The sequence below is a fragment of the Gopherus flavomarginatus genome, chromosome 19, assembly GCF_025201925.1.
Source record: "Gopherus flavomarginatus isolate rGopFla2 chromosome 19, rGopFla2.mat.asm, whole genome shotgun sequence".
Taxonomy (NCBI): Eukaryota; Metazoa; Chordata; order Testudines; family Testudinidae; genus Gopherus; species Gopherus flavomarginatus.
The window spans coordinates 13532676-13557823 of NC_066635.1; the positions used below are offsets into that span (position 1 = coordinate 13532676).

General features: G+C 44.1%; 2 protein-coding genes across 5 annotated transcripts; one reads left to right on the top strand and one right to left on the bottom strand.

Annotated features, from left to right (window-relative positions):
* Positions 1-1058: 1058 nt before the first annotated feature.
* On the bottom strand, positions 1059-13530 carry LOC127037524 (tricarboxylate transport protein, mitochondrial-like). 2 transcript variants are annotated; one of them, XM_050929354.1, is made up of 10 exons: positions 13369-13530; positions 10004-10111; positions 9762-9861; positions 8948-8992; positions 8056-8194; positions 7268-7352; positions 6919-7023; positions 6573-6688; positions 5727-5800; positions 1059-5088 (listed from the first exon to the last, which is right to left on the bottom strand). In XM_050929354.1, exons 1-10 carry the CDS (start codon positions 13481-13483, stop codon positions 4974-4976), a joined length of 1002 nt encoding a protein of 333 aa, XP_050785311.1. In that variant the 5' UTR covers positions 13484-13530; the 3' UTR covers positions 1059-4973. The 2 variants fall into 2 exon arrangements, with proteins under 2 accessions (XP_050785311.1, XP_050785312.1); XM_050929355.1 differs by lacking the exon at positions 8948-8992 and having other exon boundaries at positions 13369-13527.
* Positions 13374-25148, top strand: TEKT1 (tektin 1). Of its 3 annotated transcripts, none has more exons than XM_050929349.1 (8): positions 13374-13390; positions 17940-18186; positions 19105-19270; positions 20498-20626; positions 21181-21324; positions 22024-22246; positions 23126-23322; positions 24750-25148. In XM_050929349.1, exons 2-8 carry the CDS (start codon positions 17997-17999, stop codon positions 24907-24909), a joined length of 1209 nt encoding a protein of 402 aa, XP_050785306.1. In that variant the 5' UTR covers positions 13374-13390; positions 17940-17996; the 3' UTR covers positions 24910-25148. The 3 variants fall into 3 exon arrangements, with proteins under 3 accessions (XP_050785306.1, XP_050785305.1, XP_050785304.1); XM_050929348.1 differs by lacking the exon at positions 13374-13390 and adding an exon at positions 15940-15957; XM_050929347.1 differs by lacking the exon at positions 13374-13390 and adding an exon at positions 16858-17011.

A 25148-nucleotide genomic window follows, 5' to 3' on the forward strand; every position in this document is an offset into this window, starting at 1 on the left:
TGCAAACTCAACTATGCAAATTTGAACACATTCCCAACCTGCATGTACAGTTTAGAGGATTGTTTGAAATATCTGTAATGATGTTTAAAAAAGTGATCAATAGTAACTTTAATTATTATATCAGAGACAAAGTAAGGTACACGTGCAGCACCAGGGGGATCTGAATGAATAAAGGAGAGACGCCACATTGCCAAAAACGCCAACCAACTTCAGTGCAGCCAGACCCTCACTATCGTACCTGCCTCCCATAGCGAGTGCAACAGGCAATACTCAGAAGAACGTGGGTTTCACTTTCCATTCCCCTAGACTCTCTCAAACCATACCCCTATGCAACCCTGCTAGTGAGAGGTGAGAAACCCATTACAAGACTTTTGGGAATGCATTCATAAAAGTTGTGTACACACTTCCACTTGGAGTGCTTGAACATTGTAATCTGATCAGTATAGGTTGTGAATATGCATATTCATATGATAAATTTCTATACATCAATTAGTGTGCAGCCTACAAAGAACCCCCATATCTAGATTTCAAGAACCAACTACCATTGTATCTATCTAAGGGCCCCAACTGTGTCTCCACAGTAAAAATGCAGGGATAGAACAAGTTAACAACATTAAAAAATAATCACCTCCAATAGCTGGATAGGTGCTCCATCCCTCTGTTCCATCCAGTAGTTATGTGGAGTTTCTAAGGAGAACACTGGCAGGGATGCTGAATGAGAAGAGGATGTCCAAGCATGATTACTTTTCTACTGAATTTCTGAGATGGTTTCCTTCTGCACCATCCAACTGTGGAGAATACAGAGGTATATAGAACAAATATCTTTTGCAGCAGAGATTCTGCTTTAGTTGTAGTTCATATTATTTGGGTAAATATATCCATCACTAATCAGATTACAGTGGGCAAGTTCTGCTCTCATTTATTTGTGAAAGCAACAAGATTGCATTGGTTTAAAGCAAAAGCAAAATTTGATCCATTATTTTCTCACCCAGTGATTAACACTTTTGAAATGTATCATTCTCATTTGTTTTCCCTGATGAAATCCACTTAAACAGAAATTTTAGAAGCTTCATATTTAGATGTTTTTATTTTTTTTGCGAGACAAAAGATTGAACTTGTAAACATTTAACATTAAAAATAAATGTAGCAAACAAGTTAGAAATGTTAAAGAAACACCAAAAGAGGCACAAACATTAGAAAGTGGCTCTCCCTGAAGCATTGATCTATATAGCATTCCCTTGTTACGTTGCCCAGTAATAGATAAAATTAGAGACCTTCTAGTAATTGCATGTTAGTACTGACCAGACCAACTGGCAAGTCCATATTCTACTGACCCAACCAATACTAGGTATTGTACAAATAAGCTTAACTATGTACAGTATTTTTACTTGCCAATTTGTAAAGATGCTGTCTGTAGATGAACACAATCATTCTGATTTTGCCACAACTGAAAATGATGTGTTTTTGTTTCTGGTCCAGCAGATTCAGAATATCAAAATAGGTGGCTTATGAGCCAGTATGACTAAATGAACAAATCTAAATACACTAGTCCCCAAACCCACATACAACTCAACACTGCTGTATTTCTAAAAGTCACTCCCCTCAACATTTAAACTTCATGATCAGACTTGATGCTTTCCTGTCACTTCCTCCGCTCTCTCCTGTTTAAGCTTAACTTCCTAGTATTTAAAGTTTTGTTATTTCTATTTGATAGGCCAGAGTCAACTCCCTTCACATAGCCACTGTTCTAACTATTTCTGTCACTGTAGTTTGTCACCTTAGGCGTTGCTTCCTCCTCAGCTGAGCTTTGAAACTAAGTGGCCACTAAAGCCATTTTTAGCAATGAATCATACTTAGGCTCTGTGGCAATGAGGAACTTGGACAACATTTACAAAGGCTTTGAACTGGTTATCTATACCAGAGTTGAAGTGGCTGATGCAGCTATAAATGGCAGACTGCTTAAGGCTGAAGATAGAGCTGTAGAAACAGAGAACAGTCGGCCAAGACAACTCATCTGGTGTCCCTTTGATGGCGTAGTTAAGACAGACGGGTCACTGAGGATCAAGAAGTTTTGGCAACTACAGAGTGATTTTAGTGGACACAATTTTGGTCAATGTGGAAACTTCAATCAAAAGTGCATGGGGACAGCCTTGCTGTTTCTTGAGAGAGTAAAGAGGGTTATAATGACTTTGGCAATAAAGTTATTCTTTAAGTTATGAAGGTGGAAGCCTATTCTGGAGGTACCAGCGACTATGTAAAGCAGCCATGTTATGGCAGCTGTGAAGTAATGCACATAACTTTAAAGCTTAATTTTCATAAAATTTGAATAGTTCAGTAATTCAGCAGAAGTGTTAAATACAGTATACCTTGATGGCCAGTTAAAAGCAACACCTGTTATATGTCTTAACATGGCTCCCAATTCTAGAGGAGTTCCTAACATGCTCTGTATGTCCCCAACCTCGATAACATGTGCTTTGTATTCAACAAAACCCAGCAGCAAATTATCTGCAAGTCTCAGATTACAGAAATACTTGGATATCGAATGTAAATGGCCAATTCATAGAAACATGCACCATGCGGTTGGCCAATGCTTGCTGAGAGCAAGTGAGAGTAGACTGGCACAAGTTTCCTGTACAGTAAAGGAAGCTTCTACAACCAAGTTTCCAATTTTAATTGATGCAATATAGCACTCTCTTGTACTTGGTGACAAATTCAACCAAATGCTAGTGATGAGAACTACAAGAGGAAGGGATGTTCAGATACTACAGGGATAATAGGAGACAGGACAGTACCTTTGTTTTGACATGATCCTTTGCCTAAATTGCCGGGAGTTTAGCTCTAGTTTGACATTTTCTAGCTTGTCCAAGCCTAAATGCCACAACAAGTCTATGCTATAGGATACAGTACGTTAAATGACAGTTTATCTACACTGATCTGGTCCTTTCCCCAACTTTTTTTAATGCTTTTCTTTTTTTAAACTGTATGCACCTCGGACCCAAATTAGGTTTAGATTCACTGGTGCAACCCTTGAAGTAATTCTGAAATTACACTAGCGTAAGAGAGAAGTATTTCCCCCACCCCCATCCCCCGGAGGATCCATGCTCACAGATTAAAAATGTCTTCAAATGCCTTAATGACTAACGTACCACCAAAATAAAGAGGTCAACTGGGATCATTTTTGAAGAACAAGTGTTATAATGTCTGAAGTTTATTCTCTCTTTCAGGGACAAAACCCCCCATCTGCCATGCTCAGTGTTCCAGTTTGGCAGGCTGATTACTAAAGCATATATTAAGAACCAACGTATTTATCCATTCATAAATATAAATACTACAAAATATGTTTTAGGGCATTATCTAACCCTTGAAGATGCAGCTCCCTGAGTTCCTGTTCCAGACAGAACATCAGAGCAACTTTCAGTGATGTCCCTCAAGAAGCTGGAAGCAGGGGCTAGTGAAACCTGGGGCCAGATCTCTAGTAAGATTGCAATGGCAAAATAAAGTTACTAGAATACAAACAGAGCATGAAACACTGTAGAAGTTTTGGAAACTTTATTCTGCAATTTCAGAATAGGGCTAGACCAGCAGTCCTTACTCAAGTAAGACTCACCGAATTCAACATGAGCTTTACTTAAGTAAATATATAAGGGCCCAGTCGTGCTATAATAGGGATGTAAAAGGTTAAATGGTTAACCGGTAAGCATTAGGCTTACCGTTAACTGGACCTTAACCGTTAACCCTGGGGGCTGGCTGTGCTGGGCCAAAGCAGCCCGAGCTGTGTCGGGCTAGCTGACTGGAGCAACCCCAGCCTGGCCAGCTGGCACAATCCCAGCCCCACAGTCCCAGCCAGGCCCTCAGCTCCACTGGGACCCCTGCACTGGAGTGGTGTCAGTTAACCAATTAAATGATATAATTTTAACAGTTTAACAGTTCACTTTTTTAACCGATATTTACATCCCTATTATATGCCAGTCATCTGGTCCCAAGTATTCCTTGCCACTTCTAGTGCCTCCAATCAGAAAGCTGGCCCAGCATTTTCACAGCAGGAGCCTACAAGGCAGTTTCTCCTGGCCCAGAAATCAAACTCAAAAAGTAAAAATAAATAAATAAGAAATAAAGCTATTTACACAGTTGCTATTCAGCCTGACAGATGCCGTCAGTCGGCATGGGAAGTGTGCTCCCTTCTCCAATTTTTCAGCATATGTGATCTTTCAAGAACAGTGTGGCAGACTCTGCTCTCAATTATATCAGTGTAAGTAAACAGTAACTCTATTGAAGGCACCCAAGCCTTGTCTACACACAGAAATTGCACATGTTAAGAATCCGATTACCTTTATCTGTTTTGGAACCAGTGCACTTTTACTTACACATAAAACTAGTTTATGTGGTTCACCCTGCCTCAGGGTAAATTTAGCTATACAAGTCTGGTTTAGATTAAAAAAGAGAGAGAGAGAGAGAGAGAGAGAGAGAGAGAGAGAGAGAGAGAGAGAGAGTGTCCATATACAGCTTAAAAGTTTAACTAAAATACATTTAAAATCCAAACCAAACAAAAAACTTTTAGTTGTTTAACACAGCATTGTGTTTAGATGGGGCTTCTTTGGAGTTTAATGGTCAACAAAATAAATCCAGAGATACACTCATGTAAACAGCAGAATCTGGCCAAATGTTTTTACTTTAATTGGTTTTCTGCCTACCAAGATCACCAATTTCAGCTGTGTCAGGAGCCAGCATGCATGCAGTTAGTAATACTGCTCTACTAGCCTTTTCTCTACACCATACAATTTATACACTTTGAAGTGGTGTAATGTCTGGATTACAGGTTTGTCACTTTAAAGAATGAAGATGGAATGATCGCGTCTGCATTTCAAACACCTTTGATAATAAACCATAGGCAGAAAATTTATTTGAGATTTGCACTCATTGGACTTGGCTAGCCAGCTATCCAAACTGTCCTTGTCAGTCTTATAAAAGCAGCATCAGGCAGTTTTCCAGACCTTGTTGAGAACATTGACCACTTCTTCATAAATAACAAACACAATTGCTACATCCAAACAGACTCGGCCAAGACGGGGAACTGTTCCTTTGTAAAATCTGTAGGTAGAAGAATTATAAATAAGAAAATGCTTCACAGAAGCAAGAACATATTTTTAGTTTTGGGAATAAAAAGTCAGACGACTTCATCAATGAAGTTTCGAATACAGCTATAAAACTATTTCACAAAGTCAACTTCAACAGCAAGTTGAACTTTACAGTTTTGCAAATAGTTTCTAATAAGTATTCCTAAAACAAGTTGCCTACAGTAACTGATTATATCAGATTCATAAACTGGCAATCAGTCCCATCTGCTGGCAAATAGGCAACAGTTCTTATAGAAGATCAACATCATAAACTGTTCCAGACGCGTGTATGGAGAGGAGTGAAAGTTATCAAATATGCTTCCACCTTCTTTTCCTCTGTGACTAGTGCGTCTGTGACAGACGTAGTCATTTGGGGCCGGGGAGGGTAAGGCACAGTAGTTGTAAATGGTATATGCTAGTTCTAAACTGCACTAAAAGTGAACTCATGAAGAAAGACACCAAAACAACAGTACTAAGATAAATTCCACTCTAGCAAAGAGGTGTAGGCTGGGCTAAAAAGCATCACCCATCAAAATACGGAAAACAATAGTTTCAGTGAAATATTGCAGCTATAATATTGTACATATATAGATAATAGTTGAATCTACTTACGCTAATAAGCCTTCCTTTTTGAGGATCTGATAGGCACAATCTAGTGTATTTTTATATTTATGGGCTTCCAGGCCCTGAAATGCAAAATATAAATGAAGTGAGCTGAGTGATTAGAGATCTCAGCTTTTAGCGAATTCCAGTATGAACTGTAATTAAGAAATGGCTTTTTGGAAAAATGTCACCTCCTTGCCCCTCAATCAGAATCCCAGAACTGTCACAGTACCACCTGCTAAAATGATATGAACAGTGGAAAAACATGGGCGGCCCAGAGAGAAAACTGCAGGATTTCCACAAAATTCTACCTGCCACTTTGGATTCGTTTCTCTGTGAAAAAAATCCCAGTCACAAATTTTGAAGATTTTATGCCTAGTTTTCATTTTTAAAGACAAATCCAATGATATGCCATCACTAATACACCTTTCCTTTACAAATGGAAATTAAGCTTGTAAAACTTCAGCAGAAACCAAGTAAATCCAAGGATTTCTTCACAAAATGTGGTTCCCTTTAGGGTAGTTGTGATGCGAGGTACCTGACACAGCCACTAGCACAGCACTATGCTAGATCTTTAGTCAAATGCAAACTTTTTGGTTAAATGAGTCTTTTTGCACAGTGTTTGTTCCGTGCATAGCACAATGGGGTACCGGTCAATGACTAGGGCTCCTACATACTACAGTAATAATAATCCTCAAGAGTCACACTAACCCAGATAGAGTGTAGGTGTAAGAAACCAGCGTACGAGGTTTTTATTGCCTTCTTAAATGAAACATCAGAGCTCTGCTAAGTGTCCTGATATCCACTATCCATGAGCCAGTTCATTTTAAAATTAGTTTCTACAGTGATTTTTACCTGCATCCTGGTTTTGACGACATCTAATGGAGTATTGCCAAAGACACTGGCTGCACCTGCAGCAGCACCAAATGCAGCTGTAATAAGCGGATTCATCTTTCTGTGGGGATTATCACCTGATCAAGCACATATAGGAGATAAAGCATTTAGACCATATACCTCTAAAATGCTAATGCTCTTAGAAATAATTTAGAATATATTCTCATATTCAGTTAAGTGGTCAACAGGAGGAAGTACTGATCAAACTTTTACAACATAACCATTTAAGCAAGTTTAAAAAAAATATTAAGTAAGATTTTATCTACTTCTCATAATACAATTAAATTGCCAGCCTGACTCATTTTACCTAGATACCAATTTCGAAGGGAAGTCATCACAAAGAAACGGATAGCCTGGTTTGAGCCTTGTTTGAGGACTGTAGCTGTCAGCCCCTGATATGTTCCACGTAAACCTGTAACAGATTACATAATTTTAATTTTATATATAAATTTTAAAAGTGTGAGTGAAAATCAGACAGCCAGAATGAACCTGCCAGTCTACTGAAAGACTGGATAATTCACTGGAACAAACTGTGTTCTCTCTCAACACATTTATCTTATATAATTAGGCTCAAATAGAACAAAGGATGTTTATGATTCCCCCATTAAGTTATGTGGAGATAAAAACCCACAGTAGTTTTTGCTACATGATTATACCTTGTTCCCGAACAATCTCACGGACACCTTGGAAAAACCCTTTGTACTTTGGATTTAAAGAGGACTGATCATGAATGAACTTCACCTGTAACAATTTAAAACAAAAACTTTAAGCACAACATTGTCTCATGACTATTATCCTCTAGTCCAGTGGTTCCCAAACTTGTTCCGCCGCTTGTGCAGGGAAAGCCTCTGGCAAGCCGGGCCAGTTTGTGTACCTGCCGCGTCCGCAGGTTCGGCTGATCGCAGTTCCCAGTGGCCGTGGTTCGCCGCTCCGGGCCAATGAGGGCTGTGGGAAGCAGCGGTCAGTATGTCCCTTGGCCCAGGCTGCTTCCCGCAGCCCCCATTGGCCCGGAGCAGAAAACCACGGCCACTGGGAGCTGCGATTGGCTGAACCTGCAGACGTGGCAGGTACACAAACTGGCCTGGCCCATCAGGGGCTTTCCCTGCACAAGCGGCGGAACAAGTCTGGGAACCACTGCTCTAGTCCATCATTTAACATGAATAGGGGCTATTTTGTTAGGTTATGCAATACCGCCAACTTATGGGAAAAATCCCTCTCCTGCCTTTTAAACAAAAATATTTCATAAACTACATATGTTTGTACAGTAAAGTGATAATATTTTTGTCTAGTTGCCTAAAGACGGATGAAAATGGCCTACTACATTTTAGCTTGTGCTATTTTAAAAACACAATGAGGAAACAGTAATGGACTTGTTTAGTTGACAGGAAGAAGTTTCCAAGGAGTAGATGATGTTATAGCCTATGAACATTAACATTCTGCCCACCTTTATAGTTTCCATTGGACAGACTACTAGGACAGCTTCTGCAACACCAGCTCCAAGGCCACAAAGCAAACTCCTTTTGTTGTCTAGTTTCCCACTTGAATCCTTTGCAATATTGCTGAGGAACTCAAACATGCCAAACCTGCAGGGAACAGAAGAGCTTTGCTTTCCCCACCACAGATTTTCTCGAATGCAGACAGGTAGCACCTTGAACGACAGTGTCAGAAGTATCCAGCCCACTGTTCTATCCTCTCTCTTTTTCAAAAAAAGTAATGATCCTCAGCTATGGATGTTTAATTACTTTTAATGAGGACTGGCATCCCAGCAACTCACCAAGACTAAAAAACCTGTGGTTTGGAAAACTTCTCTCTCCTTCAGTCCCTTAACCAAAGTCCTTCTATTATGAAAATAAATCTTTGCCAATCAGAAATGAAAAAGCTAAATTAAATGTGCCATTCTCCTCCCTGATCCAGTGTTAGTAAAGTGGAAATGAAGACAAGTTGGGGGTGAGATTATGACTTTGCCACATGCCCTGAGCAAAGGGCAATGAACAAATAAGCTGCCCAAGGAAAAGAACAGACCACAGTCCTGCTCATAGCCACAGTATGATTCCATGGTCCCACCATACTCTGGGAGGAGAAGGGAGCAAAAAGAGACGCAATCTGTACCAGCCCTATACCTAAGACAGTTTACATTCCCCTCTGTATTGGTAGAACACTGGGGAGAGGGAGCCAAGGCTATACCCACTCCCCAACCCTGCCCTACCACTGCTTATCTACGTACATGGGAGCCGAAGCACTGTCTAGGCCCACATTGCTACTTACAATCAAGGTAACCCACACGGGGACTCAAGGGGACAAGTACCACCACCAAGAAGGGAGAGTGACAATCTTATCCAGTGTGATTTGGTATGTTTCCCTTGATATTACTGAAGTAATAACTATGACAAACAAATCAAAAGGAGACTGTGCTATCATAACAGCCTTATTCCAAGTGGTAAAGCTCAGTAAAGCACCAGCTAAGAAATGCAAACAGAAGACAAAAATACAGAATGAAACAATATCACATGTCTAAGTAGTAAAAATGTCATCTTATTCCTACCAGCAGCAGCCAATAAGATAATGAAAAATTGACATTTTATAGCCATCACTATCTGACCCTGGAATGTATGATCCAGTGCATACCACAAATAGCCTTGCAATGTTAAATCTATAGTATCTACTACTTCATTTAAAACACTATGATCCCAAACTGGGTCTTTATTAAGAGTGAAAGAGTATAAAATGGACCATTCACACTATGTTCCCCTTTCAAACTGTGTAACAGTCAAACTAAAGTTATGCCTTTTTTTCAGATGTTCACCTGGCCTAAGAATCTGCAAAAAGTTTCGATACAGAACATTATTTTTCCAAGACCTATATTGCAAGGCCAATAAAATACAGATGGAGCTCAAGAAAGAGAACTGAACTGAGCACATCGCAGTCCTTTAGAAATCGTGTGTGTGTGTGTGTGTGTGTGTGTGAGAGAGAGAGAAAATGGTGGCAAATGATATAGTTACAAATAAGATAAAAAAGCAGTCTCATTTAGCACTCTGAGATCTATAGGTGAAAAAGCACGCTATAAAACTGCTAAAAACCTATCAGTGAAGTCCTTCCACAAATTGGACATGTTTATTATATTTACGAATAATAATTTAGAGATCACCTTACCTGACAGCAGATTTTGGAATAGAGCCATACAACAAAGAACTTAGGCCCCTGTACAGACCCTTCACACCATGCTCCTGAATGGTCAGCCTCACACAGTGACCTGCAAGACAATTTCCAAGTCTTGATAATCAACTTTTACTTTACAAATGAATTATAGAGATTTGCCTGCTAGGCTAACAGTCTACTAGAAACTTTGTTTGATATTTTAAAATGCACACAAATAGGAATTGTTATCCTCTTACCAATGCTTCTATACCGAGGAGGATTTGCTCTTTCATCCAATTGTAACTGTGTTTTCACATATTCTGTGGGAAACGTGATACAGATTTCAATACCTCCAGCAATGCCACCTGCACAGAACAGAGAGGTAGAAATGTTATGCTGTTATTTTTTATAAACAAAAAGTAAGCAACACACAAATTGTGCCATACTGCACTGTGCCAATCCACGTTGCAAATTATCCTATTAACAGTTTTGTCAACAATGCTTGTCAACAATGCAGTAAGTACCGAAACACAGCAGAAACATTTCAAAACCAGAAGACACCCAGAAAAAACCACTGGCTAACTATTACAAACCAAACAGCCAAGACAAAAGGGGAGAGGATCGAAGAATTCCATAGAGACAATGAGAAATAATTCCTAAATTACACATGCAATACACCAACAATCCAAAAAACAAAAAGAGTGGCTACTTATAGTGAAGCTTAAGTGCAGTTAGAGAGGAGAGATTCCATTAAAAAGTCAAAATATTAACTATGGAAATCACAAGGATGGTGGTATAACTTTAGCTTAACACCCAGCTCACACAGATTATTAAACAAACCAATAAACATGACAAAAACCAATAGACACACCAATACAAATCCAATGGACACACTTCTTGATTTTAGTGGGAGTTGGATCAGGTGATTTTCACTTTAGACTTCAGCTGGAGTTGTGGGTACTCAGCATTTGTGAAAATCTGGCCCAATATTTTAGATACTCATTTTTGGAAATTTTGTCCCCCGCCCCTTTTTGACTCTTCCCAATATCCAATTGAGTTTTATTATTCTTTGGACCACATCTATACAAACTTTAAGAGGTCCCCTTTCTCTCTTCACCCACAGAATTCTTCTTAGAGTAATACATTACTCAGCAACAATTAATCAAGGAATATTTCATTTCAGGCTTCTGCTAAATTCAAAATAACCTTTTAGAAGCCCTCACTGGAATGTGAGATCACTTTTCAGGATCTCCCACTGAAATTAAAGGCAGGATTCCAGTTGACTTTAATGTTAGAAGCATCAGGCCCCTAGTCTGCACACATGCTATCCACGCTTTTCAAGAGATCAGTCCTGATTTTTAAGCTAACTTACCATTTTTACCCCCATTCCATTCATCCAGAAACCTCTCCAAATCATTATATTTCAATTCGGTTCAAGGGTGTGTGTTTCCAGCTTTCAAATGACGGACATGACTGCAAATCAATTTTTTTACAACTTGATTCTCCACTGCCTTGTAATCATTTATCCCAGTACAAAACAGTTGTAAAAACTCTACTAAAGCAAAACAGTAGAGTTTTACATGCACTCTGAATATGAATTAGTGATTAAACAAGGTGCAAAGCAGGGGAGATTACGGCCCTTACTTGGGTCCCTAAATGGGAATTTTGAAAGTCCGGCCTTCAGCACCAGAGACTGACAATTTCTTGCAGAAGGGAGGATGAAGGAAACCCATATGGCTCCACTCACCCCAAAAATCTCTCTGCATAACACAGCCCCCTCTTTGAGACCATTCCTTATCCCTTGGGGGAAGCTCACTCTATGGCATTAAAGGAAATGAACACAAAAAGAAAAGGGACTTAGCAGCCAGGTCAGCACCACTGTCTTTGGAATGAAGCTAGAGCAGCAAGGAACCAGGAGCAACATCAGTGCCACCTTCCATGGCTCTCCTAGTACACGGTAAATTACAGCTATCATGAGCCTGCCATCACCCCCTTTCACCTCCAACCAACCACCCCAAACCTACTGAGACCAGTTCCCCCCTCCCCCAACAGGTCCTCCCTTGCCCAGCCCCACTGAAACCAACCCCCTCCACCTCCAACAGGCCTTCCCTTGCCCAGCCCCATTGAGACTAGCCTGACCCCCAACAGGTCCTCCCTTGCCCAGCCCCTCTCCTCCAGCCCCATAGAGACCACCCCTCCACCTCCAACAGGCCCTCCCTCACCCAGCCCCGCTGAAACTAGCCCCTTACCCCTACTGAGACCAACCCCAGGCCCTCAACCAGCCCCACTGAGACCAAGCCCCCCCCCCCCAACAGGTCCTCCCTTGCCCAGCCCCACTGAAACCAACCCCCTCCACCTCCAACAGGCCTTCCCTTGCCCAGCCCCATTGAGACTAGCCTGACCCCCAACAGGGCCTCCCTTGCCCAGCCCCTCTCCTCCAGCCCCATAGAGACCACCCCTCCACCTCCAACAGGCCCTCCCTCACCCAGCCCCGCTGAAACCAGCCCCTTACCCCTACTGAGACCAACCCCAGGCCCTCAACCAGCCCCACTGAGACCGACCCCCCCCCAACAGGTCCTCCCTTGCCCAGCCCCACTGAAACCAACCCCCTCCACCTCCAACAGGCCTTCCCTTGCCCAGCCCCATTGAGACTAGCCTGACCCCCAACAGGTCCTCCCTTGCCCAGCCCCTCTCCTCCAGCCCCATAGAGACCACCCCTCCACCTCCAACAGGCCCTCCCTCACCCAGCCCCGCTGAAACTAGCCCCTTACCCCTACTGAGACCAACCCCAGGCCCTCAACCAGCCCCACTGAGACCAAGCCCCCCCCCCAACAGGTCCTCCCTTGCCCAGCCCCACTGAAACCAACCCCCTCCACCTCCAACAGGCCTTCCCTTGCCCAGCCCCATTGAGACTAGCCTGACCCCCAACAGGGCCTCCCTTGCCCAGCCCCTCTCCTCCAGCCCCATAGAGACCACCGCTCCACCTCCAACAGGCCCTCCCTCACCCAGCCCCACTGAAACCAGCCCCTTACCCCTACTGAGACCAACCCCAGGCCCTCAACCAGCCCCACTGAGACCAAGCCCCCCCCTCCAACAGGCCCTCCCTCGCCCAGCCCCTCTTCTCGAGCCCCATAGAGACCACCCCCCCAACAGGCCCTCCCTCGCCCAGCCCCTCTTCTCCAGCCCCATAGAGACCACTCCCCCAACAGGTCCTCCGTTGCCCAGCCCCACTGAGACAAGTCCCTCTCCACTAGCCCCGCTCCGCCATCCCCACTGAGATCGGCCCCCTCACACCAACAGCCCCACTGAAGCCGAGCTCTCCCCCCCACCAGCCCCGCTGAGACCGCCCCCCCCCCGCTGCACCCCACACTCGAGCCAACGCCCCCTCACACCAGCACGCGCTGCCCCGCCCCCCAGCAGGGACTCGGCAAAGCCGCGGTCGGGGCCGGGGCGGGCGACACACACGGTGACACCCCGGGGGGCGGTGCGGTGCGGTGCGGGCGGGCACTCAGGGAGTGTGAATTCCCCCGGCCTCGCTGGCCCCTCCTTGCGCGTGGGGCGGGGCGGGGCGCGGCTCCGCCTCCTCACTCCCCGCGCGGGGACGGCCGGGGAGGTGCCTTACCGGCCAGGATCGCCTTGCCCGGGTGGGTGAGCTTGGCTTCTGCGGTGGCTGCCGCGGCCCGAGGCACCGCTGGCTGAGCGGACATGGAGGCGGCTCTGTCTGCGCCCTCCCGCATCGCAATTCAATCGCACCCGCGGCCGCCCGGCCGTTCTGCCCGCCAAAGCGGGAACGAGCTGAGCTGCCCCTATTGGCCGCCTGGCTTTGCATATTCATGAGGCCTCATGAATCTTGACGAGTGGTGCAGGAGGGCGGGCTCAGGCTTGGGGCAGCTGATTGGCTGCGGGGATAGTGCGGCTCTGGGATTGGCTGGCTGTGGGAGAGGCGAGGGGGGCGGGGCGGGGAGATGCTGCAGGGTCTATGCATTGAGGGGGAGGCTGGAAGCAAAGCCCAGTGCATTGAGGAGATGGGGTCTGGGGGGGGGGGCTCATCAAGTGACATGCCTTATAGGACAAGGGGTAATGGGCTTAATATGCAGCGAGGGAAATGTAGGTTGTATGGTGGGAAAATCTAACCGTGAGGCTAGTTAAATAGCGAAATAGGCTTCCAAGGGAATCCCCCATCCCTGGAGGTCTTAAGAGCAGGTTAGACAAAGGGCTGGTCTACACTTGGGGGCGGGGGTCGCTCTAAGATACGCAACTTCAGCTACGTGAATAGAATAGCTGAAGTCGAAGTATCTTAGATCGAGTTACCTTCCGTCCTCACGGCGCGGGATCGATGTCCGCGGCTCCCCCGTCAACTCCACTACCGCCGTTTGCTCCGGTGGAGTTCCGGAGTCGACAGGAGCATGTTCGGGGATCGATATATTGCATCTAGATGAGACACGATATATCGATACCCAAGAAATCGATTGCTACCTGCCGATACAGCCGATAGTGAAAACGTTCCCAAACACTTGTCAGGCATGGCCAGGTTGCCTCAGCACAAGGGGATGGACTAGCGATGACCTCTTGAGTAGAGCCCTGTGTGGATGCAGAATGTATATCTGTGGATGCCAATATCTGTATAAAGTGGAGATCTGTGGAGCTGCAGGGCTCTAGCAGGAATGGCAGCAGTGAAACCATCAGTGTGTAGGGCTGCTGCTCGCAGGAGCCAGCACCCAGTCTGGGCAGCAACTGCGGCATGGCTGTACTGTCCCCCCAGCCTTGCCCACTGGGGTGGGCACCAGGCTCTTTGGCAACTATCTCATGTCATGCTAGCATTTGTGAGCAGCTCCCAGACAGGCATCCCTTCCACGCAGCAGAAGGTGCAGGACCGGCTGTAGGCACCAGCAAAGCAAGCACGTGCCTGGGACGGAACATTTCCAGGGACAGCATTCCAGCCATCCTTTTTTGGGGGGGGCAGTTGCGCTCTCTCTCGGAGCTGCTCCACTTAGATGAGGCGAGGGCGCCGCGCCCCTGGCCGCAGTGGGAAGGGGAAGTTCCAGACCCAGGGTGCTGAGCTGCCAGGGCCCAGCCGCTACATGGCGAAGAGAGGGCGAGTCCTGCAGGGGCTGCGCCGCCTCATCTGCACACTGGCTGCTGTGCTGCCTTGTGCCACCCCTTATATCGGGGCTTCTCCGCACAGCCGAGTGTGAGAGGGGTAAAGCCCCTGCAGGCTCTGGGAGAAGATGACATCACGACTACCTGAGCTGGGGTGGCAAAAAACCTAGAGCCAGCCCTGAGAGTGTGTCTCCTGTCCGGGAGCATGCGAGCTCTTTGCACACAGTAGTGTGACCAGGGACAGCTGCTGGTGAGCCTGGTGCCTGCCCCAGTGGGCAGGGCTGGGGGCAGAACAGCCACACTGGAGGAGCTGCCAGGCTGGCTCTTGTGACCAGTGGCCTGACATGCTGCTGCTTACGCCGCTGTGGTTCCTGGTAGAGCCCTGCAGCTCTGCAGATATCTGCTTTATATCCACGGATGTCAGCATCCGTTGATATAAATTTTGTATCCATGCAGGGCTCTACTCTTGAGGTCCCTGCCAGCCCTACATCTCTATGATTCTATCTGAGGTTATTAAATACCTTGTTTTTATTTAATTTTTAAAAATGATTAAAATCAGAAAAATTTGAAAGATCAAATTTCCTTTTCCCTTTATGCTGTTCAATTGCTTATTTTTGTTCTTTTATTGTTACATTTCGTTCAAATAGGGAAACTTGACTGCTCAGTTTCTCTTTCTGGTTCTCGTGGATTAGCATGAGATGGTGTCTGGGTTCACAGTCACCTGGGAATGTTAAAAATTGTTTTAATTATTAAAAATAAAATGATTCTGATTGTTTTTAACTTTAAAAAAATCCTCTTCATCCATATTACGTTTAATTAAAACTTGTGTTAACCATAATTTAAGTTAGGAAATAAAATTACTTGACGGTGTTTCTTTAAGGGTTCCCTGTGAGGTTTTAAAAATAAAGAGGAAGTTTTAGAGACATAAACCAATAAACAGGATATGTATAGGCTTGATATTTACAAATAAATACGTTTTACAAACAAAATATTTTGAAAGTATTTTCTCTTGGACTTGAGTTCAAAGTTTTATGTTTTCTCTTCTCCAGTTAATGGCATTAACACAGGTAAGGATGAAGGCTGCAAGAGAAATGCAGAACACTTATTTCAGGTAAAAAGATTCACCGGTTCTTAGTGGCTTTACATAATAGATAATAAGCCAGGGCCCAATCGTGCAAAATACTGAGTGCCCTTAACTCTGAGGAGCAGGAGCAGGCTTGAGATTGTCAGTGGAAAAGTTCCAGAACCAAAAGAAAGATAATGGGATACCACTGTGTCACACTAAAATATTCTCAGGTGGACTTTACAATCTGGGATGACAGAGACATACGGACTTAGATCTGTGTGCACAGTCTAGCTCTCAGGGTGATCTGGAATATTTCCCCAGTTTTCAACTTTTTCAGCTCCATCTTCTTTCTCCTTCAAAGCTCCACATCTCTCTTTCCTGTCCTCTCTTCTCCCTTCTTTCCATGTCTTAAATACCAGATCCTTCTCCTTTCAGGTAACCTATAGCTATCTGATATTTACAGAGCACTGACCGTCATAATATCTAGACTAATCCCTTTTTCAGTTCAGATCCATCTTTTCTTGTCTCTGGCTCCTGATCTTTTGTTCCCTGAAAGGAAAAAAAATATAACTGCCTGTTTAAAAACAAAATAGTGCTTGCAAAATATTGTTGAAAGTATTTAATTGGTTACAATTTAGACAGTCACTTAAAGCTCTTGTTACTAGGTTTCAGTACAAGGTAGATGATAATTCATTTGGTTAGTTAGCTAGATTTAAAATAATAAAGCTGCTTATCCCAGGCTGTAAGCACTCTAACATAATTAATTGTAACAATAAATCTAAGTGCATTAAGTCTCTGCGTGAGAGATAGATAGATGCTCATGTACTGGAAGGGAAAGCACTATTATTCTCCAGCCATGTGCCTCTTCCAGAACTCCGCCTCTGTTGCCAAGGTGAAGTGTTCCCTTGTTCCCATAGGAACAGGTTTGTGTATATTGCAGGCTGTTTCTGAGTCTGCTCCTGAAATAGTCAGTCTCAGGGAAAAAACATGCTTCACTGCTGCAGCAACTGAGCTGAAGTCACAATCTGGAGTGAATCTGCCGGTTAAGGGAAGCCAAGATCTTAGAACGTGGCCAGCTTTTGCCATAAGCAACAGTCAGGCCAGTAACCACACCAGCAAAAGTATATGTGTGGTTTGAGGGGACAGATGGGTGTGGGTGGGTTTGGTGGCGTAGACTGATTTATGTCTGTATTTGTTGGGTAGCGATGGGAGTGGAGTGGATTTAAAGGGAGGGATTGGTGTGCTGTGTGTGTTTAGGGAAGGGATTGTTGGGGAAACAGTCGGATGGAAGCACAAAATCATGTTTTCAGCACAAGGGTATATTATAATACATTTATATATTGTACCAAATTCATGTATTTTTTCATGACCTCTTAGCATTACCATTTCCATAAGTAACAAAAATTACCTTAGTTGGTCTTAGTTTTTGTTTTATTTTCTTCTGTCCTTCCTTCCACTTTCTCCTTCCCTTGTACCTCTTGGTGTATGTTATCCTCCATCTTTTTTCAGGTCTGTTTTCCCTTAGTCTAATGTTTCTGCTTAATTCTTTTCAAAATGTTCAGCTCCTGTCACCTCTACCCCTGTTTCTACATCTCTTCTTTCTCTTCAAGAGAATTTTTCTGATTTTGTCTTCCTCTCTTTTTAAAATTTTCCCTATTTGTCCTTTGAGTAATTTCACTCTCCTTTTTCTCCTTTCCCCGTGTTTTTTCTTTCTTTCCCTATGTTATCTGTCACCTTCTTCCATATTCCTTTTCAGTTTCTCTCCCTGCTCCTCCCTGCCCTACAAGCCCCATCTTTCCCTTTATTCCATCCCCCATGATTTTGCTTTATGTGGTTTAGCTTCCAGTGCCTTCCCTCTCCCTCATCATCCTCCAAGCTGACCCGAAGTCTGGTCCACGTGAAGTCTTCACCTACTTCATTCAGGGGCTACTACTTACCCAGTTTCCACCCTATCCTCTCTGACCTGAAGGCAGCTTGTTTTGCTATCTGTGCCCAAATGACCTGATATGATATTATCCCATTTTCAGGTTCTCCATCCGAAGAGCTAAGCTGCTGCTTTACATTCAGGATCTTTCAAAAAGACAATGGCCAAACTGTTGCAAGCTCCACCCAAGTTCTTCCCCACAGAGTGGCATATTGCAAGCAAGACACAGTATGCTAGTGCGGAGAGTCAGAGATCCAGATCAGAGCGACTTGTAGCTGAGAGCCAGAGGCTGGTGGATGAAATCGAAAAAACAACGCAGAAAACCCAAAGTGACGTTAACAAGAAAATAGGTGATCATGTGGGCTTTGTTATTTTATTGGACTGTTTAAGGGAGACTCTCAAAAAGCAGGAGATATTAAATAGTTTTAATGGCTTATTTCTCCTTCCCTTAGAAAAATGGGGATGCATTTCCAAATCCTTTAAAAAATACTTTGTGATGGATTTTATATTTTATGGAACCAAACAGTTTCAGGCATCTGTTAGATGTAGGGAGACAAATTCAATCCTGGTGTAATATTTACTAACTAATTGTTAAGGCAAGAGTCTGGACTGAGAAAAGAAAAAAGAACAACAGCAACACTGAGTCACACACTACATTGTCCCACCATGGACAATGGTGTAGCTCCACCATGTTCCATAGGGAATTCAGAGAGAGACTGTGCATCAGGGTGCCAGGGGTAAGGTGGATGCAGTTGTGATTTGCACTTGAGAATCCTCTTTCTTACCCATGTATCTCTGCAAAGGCCAGTTACAGTCTGACCCTTTGAAAGCATTATTGTTTTTATTACAATAGTACCCGGAGGCACCCAGTGTGGCCAGAGCTTCATTGTACACTGTACATAGATGTAGTAAGAAGCAGCCTCTGCCCCAACGAGCTTACGGTCTAATGAGATAAGACAGACAAAGGAAGTATCATTATCATCACCTCCATTTCACAAACAAAGAGCTTAGTCACAGAGAAATCAAGCAACTTGCCCAAGGTCACACAGGAAGTCTGTGGCAGAGGCAGGAATTGACCCACATCTCCTGGCTCATAGTCCAGTGCTTTAGCGAAACCATTGCCGTACATCAGCATACAGAGCTATGTGCACAGCACTTTTGGTGGCTCGAGTCCCTTTCTGCTCATGGCTAATGCTGGGCTGTGAGGCCCTGTAGAAAAAGCCGGGCTTTTATTTCTAATTAATTTGAAATGTCTCTTCATTCTGCAGAACAGAGACTTGATGAAATAAAATTCTGGAAGCAGGAATTAGATGACAAACTAGAACAGATTGTTAATGAGACAGAGGTGCTGTTGACTTTTAAGACAAGGCTAGAGAAAGCATTGGAAAGCTGTAAAGAGCCACTATTCATCGCTCAAGAGTGTCTCTTGAACAGGTAAGGGTAATAGCCAAACAACAACAATAATAATAATTAAGGGGGGGTAAAAAAATTAATGACTAAAATGTTAAAAAAATGAAAAATCTGACAGTGTTTTGGATAAATGATATGTCGGGGCCTGGGATGTATGACACGTAAGGCCCAATCCTGCAAAGTGCGGTACCCCTGCAACCCCTGCTAAAGATGGAGTTTCTAAAAGGTTGTCTATGGGAAATAGGTGCTGAGCTCCCATTGACATCCAGTGGGAGTTTGGAACTTTGCTCTTGTAGATATCTTTGGAAATCCCAGCCAAAGTCAGCAGGATTTGCAGGTGCTCAGCACTTTGCAGATATAAGCTCTTCGTAAGAGAGGCAGACACCCAGAGAGAAGGAAGTGCTTTGTGCCCTGCGCTCCAGTAGGGGAGATCTGGGTTGGATTCCCAGCCTCTGTCTCCCATATGGCTCCAGGCCAGCAGGAGCTGGGAGTGCAATGGAGGCAGTGCTTTCAGACCTCTTGGGAAAATAAGGGAAATCCAAGAGCATCCCATTGGGCTGAGTGGAGAGCAGCACTGATTGGTTTCAAGTGCACTGCAGGCTTCCTTCTCTGGAAGGGTGGTGACAATAAAGCAGGTCATCAAGTTGCAGGGTGTAAAGTGGATGAAACTTGAGGAATTCTAGGACTTTGATAGCAGACATGGAGGACTGCCCTCAGAGCTCAGGTCCGGATGGATTCTCAACAGTGCTGAGCACCCACAGCTCCCATCGGCTTCAGTGGGAATTAAGGCTGCTCAGAACCTTTCAAGATGAGGCCTTAAATAAACAAGTGTTTAAGAAACATGACCAATATATGAAAACAAAGTGAACAAGTCACAAAGCCCAGTCCTTTTTGTGCTTCACTGCGTCTAAGCATGTGAAGAAAGGCTGCAGGACCAGGCCCATCCGTCATGTGTTCTGAGCAGATTTCCTTGCTTTATTCATCTTAAAAAAACCTTTGGAAAATAAGCCAGGAAAGAGAAAAGCAGCATTATTCCTGACTCTGCAAACAAAGGGCCTGATTTTCTTCTTGGTTGCCTTCCATGGAGTCACTCCTGATTTACACTAATGTAAACCAGAGGAGAATCAGGTCCTAGGAGTGGAAAGGTGACTATTTCCAATCAGTTATAACAAGAACAAGGGTTTTGGATCTCCAGAGCTGCAATACTCAAATGGTCGACACAGAGTGATGGCTCTCTCTTCTTTCTCTTAGGCAGAGGCGAGTTGGGATTGACTTGGTCCATGACGAAGTGGAGCGGGAACTGATAAAGGAAGTTGAAGTGCTCCAAGGGATTATGGCTTTGCTTGAGTGCACACTGGAACAAACCAATGAGCAAATTAGGTATCTCAACAGAGGAACAAACCACCGGATAGCTCAGACAGGGGAGTGCTTCTGGACAGGTTGTAGGATGGCTAGTGTCAAATCCTCAGAGGTGCTAAGCAGCTGCTGAAATCAGAGGGGAGTTGCAGGAGTTAGTACTTCTCAGGGCCTAGACCATACCATTTGATTTTTAGCAGCACTGATTTCAGTGCAGAGTTCTGTTTAGACACTGACAGCACAATATGCCCCAGCAGCCGTTGACTCCCAGGGCCTCTGTCCTGATCCCACACCGCTGAAGCCTGCAGGAGTTTTACCATTGACTTCAATGGCAGCAGCAGCATGCCCTAGATTTTTACAACCTGTAACTCACAGTATTGCCTATTATGATAATAACATTCATATTTTCTTATTTACCTGTTCCTGCCATCAAGCTGCATGAATGTCAGTGGGATTTCTGAGGGCCAGCGGATGGCAGAATTTAGCCCTTTAATGGTGGTTTACCTCCATTAAAAAGAGAACGGGATAATTATTTTGTTAGGTTTTAGATTAACAGAGTCTAATTGTTTTCCCCCAAGGTTAAACCGTTCAGCTAAATACAATCTGGAGATGGATCTGAAAGACAAGTTCACCGCCTTGACAATTGATAACTATTGTTCCAACCTGACAAACAATACACCTGATATAAGATATGCCAGAAATGTAGTGAAGGTTGAAGGAAAGTAAGTGGTTATTTCCCTAGCTCCACATCCAGTGGTTATACAGACATAATATAAACTATCCCTGTAATACAAGGCCTAACATACCCATTCCAGTTTTTATAATAAGGCTATCTGTCTGACTGTCTCTGTCTGTCTATCTTAGGGATTTATACTGCGGCCCATACCATAGTATCTGAGTGCCTTTCATCTAAAAACAATACTCATAACTAATGGACTATAGTTCTGTTGAATGGCTCTGGTGCTAATTGTTTATGAAAGCAAAACTCCATGTCACTGGAAACCCACGCTGGATTTACTAATCTAACTTCCAGTTCCACATCTTAATGGCTGCAGAGTGTGGTCCGGTAGATTGGCCACTGGAGTAGGATTCAAGCGATCTAGGTTTAGTTTCTGGCTCTGTCATTAATCTGCTGTATGACCTTGGCAAGTTGCTTCCTCTGTTTCCCCACCCAACTTTTGTCTATTTCATTCTTAAGCTAAAGTCTTTTACTATGTGTTTGTACAATGCCTAGCACCATTGAGCCTGATGTTGATTGTGGTCAATAATTATAATGTTGCTTAATAATGATTAACATAATAATAAGCAATAATAATACTGCTTCTTTCGTATTAATAGAGATCTTCTGTCGTTAATGCACATTTATGAATACACAAAGAGGGCTGAAGATACATAAAGAGACCTTTTTTATTTTATTATAGTTCTGTGAGCCCTGAAGACTGGGTAGATTTCTCAAATGTAAATATTGAAAAGGCCGACAAGCAGAGAAACAACTCTTTGGCGCTCAGGGCCTTGATTGACCGAATCTTATCCCAGACAGCAAGTGACATGCGCAAGCAGTGCGAGACGGTGAACATTGCTTTTAAGAACAGGGTGAAGGAGACAAAAGATGCAAAAAACAAACTGGAGATCCACCTTGCTAAGGTAAATGCTAGAGACAGTCAGCAGAGAAAATAGGACAAGGACATCAGCCAGTTCTATTGATGCAATGCCTTGAGCTATTGTACCTTAAGAATTCAAACTTTGCAGTTCTAAGCTGGACAAAGCCCAGTGCTTTTTCTGTTTTTATAACTGAAGTACCATTAGCTTTTCTATTCCCAGTTATATAAATCCTCATGACTGCATGTGCTACAAGGCACATGAAAGCTTGGAGGCTTTTGATGATAACACAGTGCTACCTATTAGATAGTAGCCATTCAGAGGCTGCTGTGGTCTAATGGCAGTGTCTGGACCTAGGAATCAGATGACATGGCGTCTGTTCGCAGCTCTATCACTCGCTTGCTATGTGACCTTGGACAAGTCATTTAAGCTCAAATTTTCAAAAGTGGCCTCTAATTATGGATTCTTCAGTGTTTGAGTGCCCAACCTAAGACCCCTGGAGTGAAATCCTGGCCCATTGAACTCAATAAGAGTTTTGAGACTAACTTCAATGGTGCCAGGATTTCACCCCTTGAATTTTAGAGATGCTCTACTCTACAGGTGTCCGCAACTCAAATAGATTTCAGCTTGAGTTGTGAATGCTTAGTACAGTACCTCTGAAAATCAGGCCCTAAGTATCTCGAATTGGACGCCCAAAAAATTGAGTGTTAGAGATGACTTTCGAAAATCTTGACCTTAATCCTTCCCTCCCCACTGTGCTGCAGTTATCCCATCAGTAAACTGGGGGTAATAATCCTCACTCACCTCTGTACTTTGAGATCAACGATTGAAGTAACACCTTAGAATTGCAAAGTATCATTATTAAAGAGGATATCACATTTTCAAGTGGCACCGTGCAGTACTTCCCTTTGTTGATTTACTAAGGTGATGGATGAGATTACATCCCAGGAAAAGAACATTGCGGCCTTAAAGAAAGCTATAATCGATAAAGAAGGACCTGCCAAGGTGGCTCACACACGTTTGGAGACGAGGACCCATCGTCCCAATGTGGAGCTGTGTCGTGATATGGTGCAATACAGGCTGATCAGTGAGGTTCAGGAGATCACAACCAATATTCAGAGGTAAGTGAAATGGTTGAACAGCAAGAAGTCAGTGGTGTAGGTCACTGGGCAAATGTAACTGGCCAAAGAAGTAATAAATCCAGGCACATGTACAGACATGTATGTTCGCACACAGTTACCACGTTTTCAATATTCTGTATACCTATTTTTCTAGATCTGATGGTAGGGTATCAGAACCCTTTTTAAGGGTGTGTCTACACAGCAAAAACTATGCATTGCCTTGTCTACATGCGTTAAGTTAAACCCAGCTAGTAAGGGTAACAACAGCTGTGAAGACAGCACAGCATGGATAGTACAAGCCCAGCCCAGGCCCTGGCTACATATTTGTCTCACTAGCCTGCTCAGAAGCTTGTGCTGCGCTCTCATCGTTGCAGTCATTACCTGTGTTAGCTGGATTCAAACTAGCTTGGGTAGGCTAGCCTGTGCACCGCTTAGCTGTGTAGACATACCCTTTGTGTCATGTTGTTTTCCCTGACAGAGTTATGGATATTAATGTGATTTTTCAACTCTTTAGGTCTTGAAATGATTAAAAAGAAGATGTGATGGGAATGCCCGGAGCATCCGAGCCCCAGCTCCGCCATTATTGTCAAGAAAAAAATGATACTTTTTACATAGTTTTGTTGTCCTTTCATTCTACCATTTCCCATCTGCTTCTGCTTGAGGAGCATGAATGGGGTTGTAGGATGTTGTGGCTTAGCAACCTTCTTCAAATCATTTTAATTGGGAGAGTCAGTTCTGCAAAATTGCCAGCACCCAGCATGTTCCCAATCCAATGGTGCTGTTTACAAGGGGAGGGAGGTCGCACCTCTTGGATCATATGTGGAAGAAACCTTGAGGAAATGGACGTATCCCCTCCCATGTGGAAGTGGGGCTCAGCCACTTCTGGGCATTGTCTCCCAGGCTATGTGGAGTGCTCTTTGCTGATCTGATGATATATCTGGGGGAAGGGCTGGCAGGGTTGTTATGGGGATTTGGGGATTGGTGGCATTCCTCTATACCCAGCAGAGTTTGTAAGGAGAAGGTAATGGAACCAGGAGCCATATTATCTTGCCATTTGAGACCCCTTTTTAAGAGGGAGAGGGGAAGGGCTCCTGGACAACCATGGCCAGGAGGAGTCCCTGATAGTGTGGTTACGAAAGAGCTGCATTGCTGGAGAGCAAAGTGGGACAGAGAGGACCAAACACCTGGAGGCACCGGACCTCCATGAAGAAGGCCACGGGACCTGCAGGGTATGAGGACATCTATCCTGCCTGGATGGGCCACCCCCCCAGTGGAACAGTGTGAGGAGAAACCAAAGGGGATCTTCACAGAGATTTCCTCCCGCCACATCCCGTCCTGTGGGTTTCACATTGGGAGGAAGTGATGTTGCTCAATAGCAAGGAGGTACATGTAGTCAAAACTAATGTCTCTCTTTGTTTCACCCCTAGACTAAAGGACACTTTGGCACAAGCTGAGGTGGAGCTGAAAGGTCTGAGCCGTCGACAGCTTTTGCTGGAGGAGGAGATCCAGGTCAAGGAGAACACACTGTACATCGACGAAGTGCTGTGCATGCGGATGAGGAAGTCCATTTCCATTAACGATTTCTGAAGCCCTGATGTCAGACACAGCATTCCCCCACACTGGGCCAGATTCTGCTGGGAGATACACCAGGGCAAAGCCGGAGGAACTCCACTGAACATTAACCTAGCGACTCTGTGTTTACACTAGTGTGACTCAGAGCAGAACCTGGCCTAGGTGTGTGAATTAATTTAAAAAGACCTAAATGTCTCCTCCCCAGCTGCTGTGTCCCAGAAAATCTATTGTAAGCTTTCCAGTAGACATTAAAA

Bases quoted from the DNA above. Each gene is read 5' to 3' on its own strand.
- LOC127037524 (XM_050929354.1), bottom strand. From the start codon at position 13,483: ATGCGGGAGGGCGCAGACAGAGCCGCCTCCATGTCCGCTCAGCCAGCG. The intron at 10,112-13,368 runs GTAAGGCACCTC...TGTTCTGTGCAG, and splicing joins GGGCAAGGCGATCCTGGCCG to GTGGCATTGCTGGAGGTATT. The intron at 7,353-8,055 runs GTGGGCAGAATG...AAATTGTTACAG, and splicing joins GTCCAATGGAAACTATAAAG to GTGAAGTTCATTCATGATCA.
- TEKT1 (XM_050929349.1), top strand. From the start codon at position 17,997: ATGGCCAAACTGTTGCAAGCTCCACCCAAGTTCTTCCCCACAGAGTGG. The intron at 20,627-21,180 runs GTATCTCAACAG...TTTTCCCCCAAG, and splicing joins CAAACCAATGAGCAAATTAG to GTTAAACCGTTCAGCTAAAT. The intron at 22,247-23,125 runs GTAAATGCTAGA...TGATTTACTAAG, and splicing joins TGGAGATCCACCTTGCTAAG to GTGATGGATGAGATTACATC.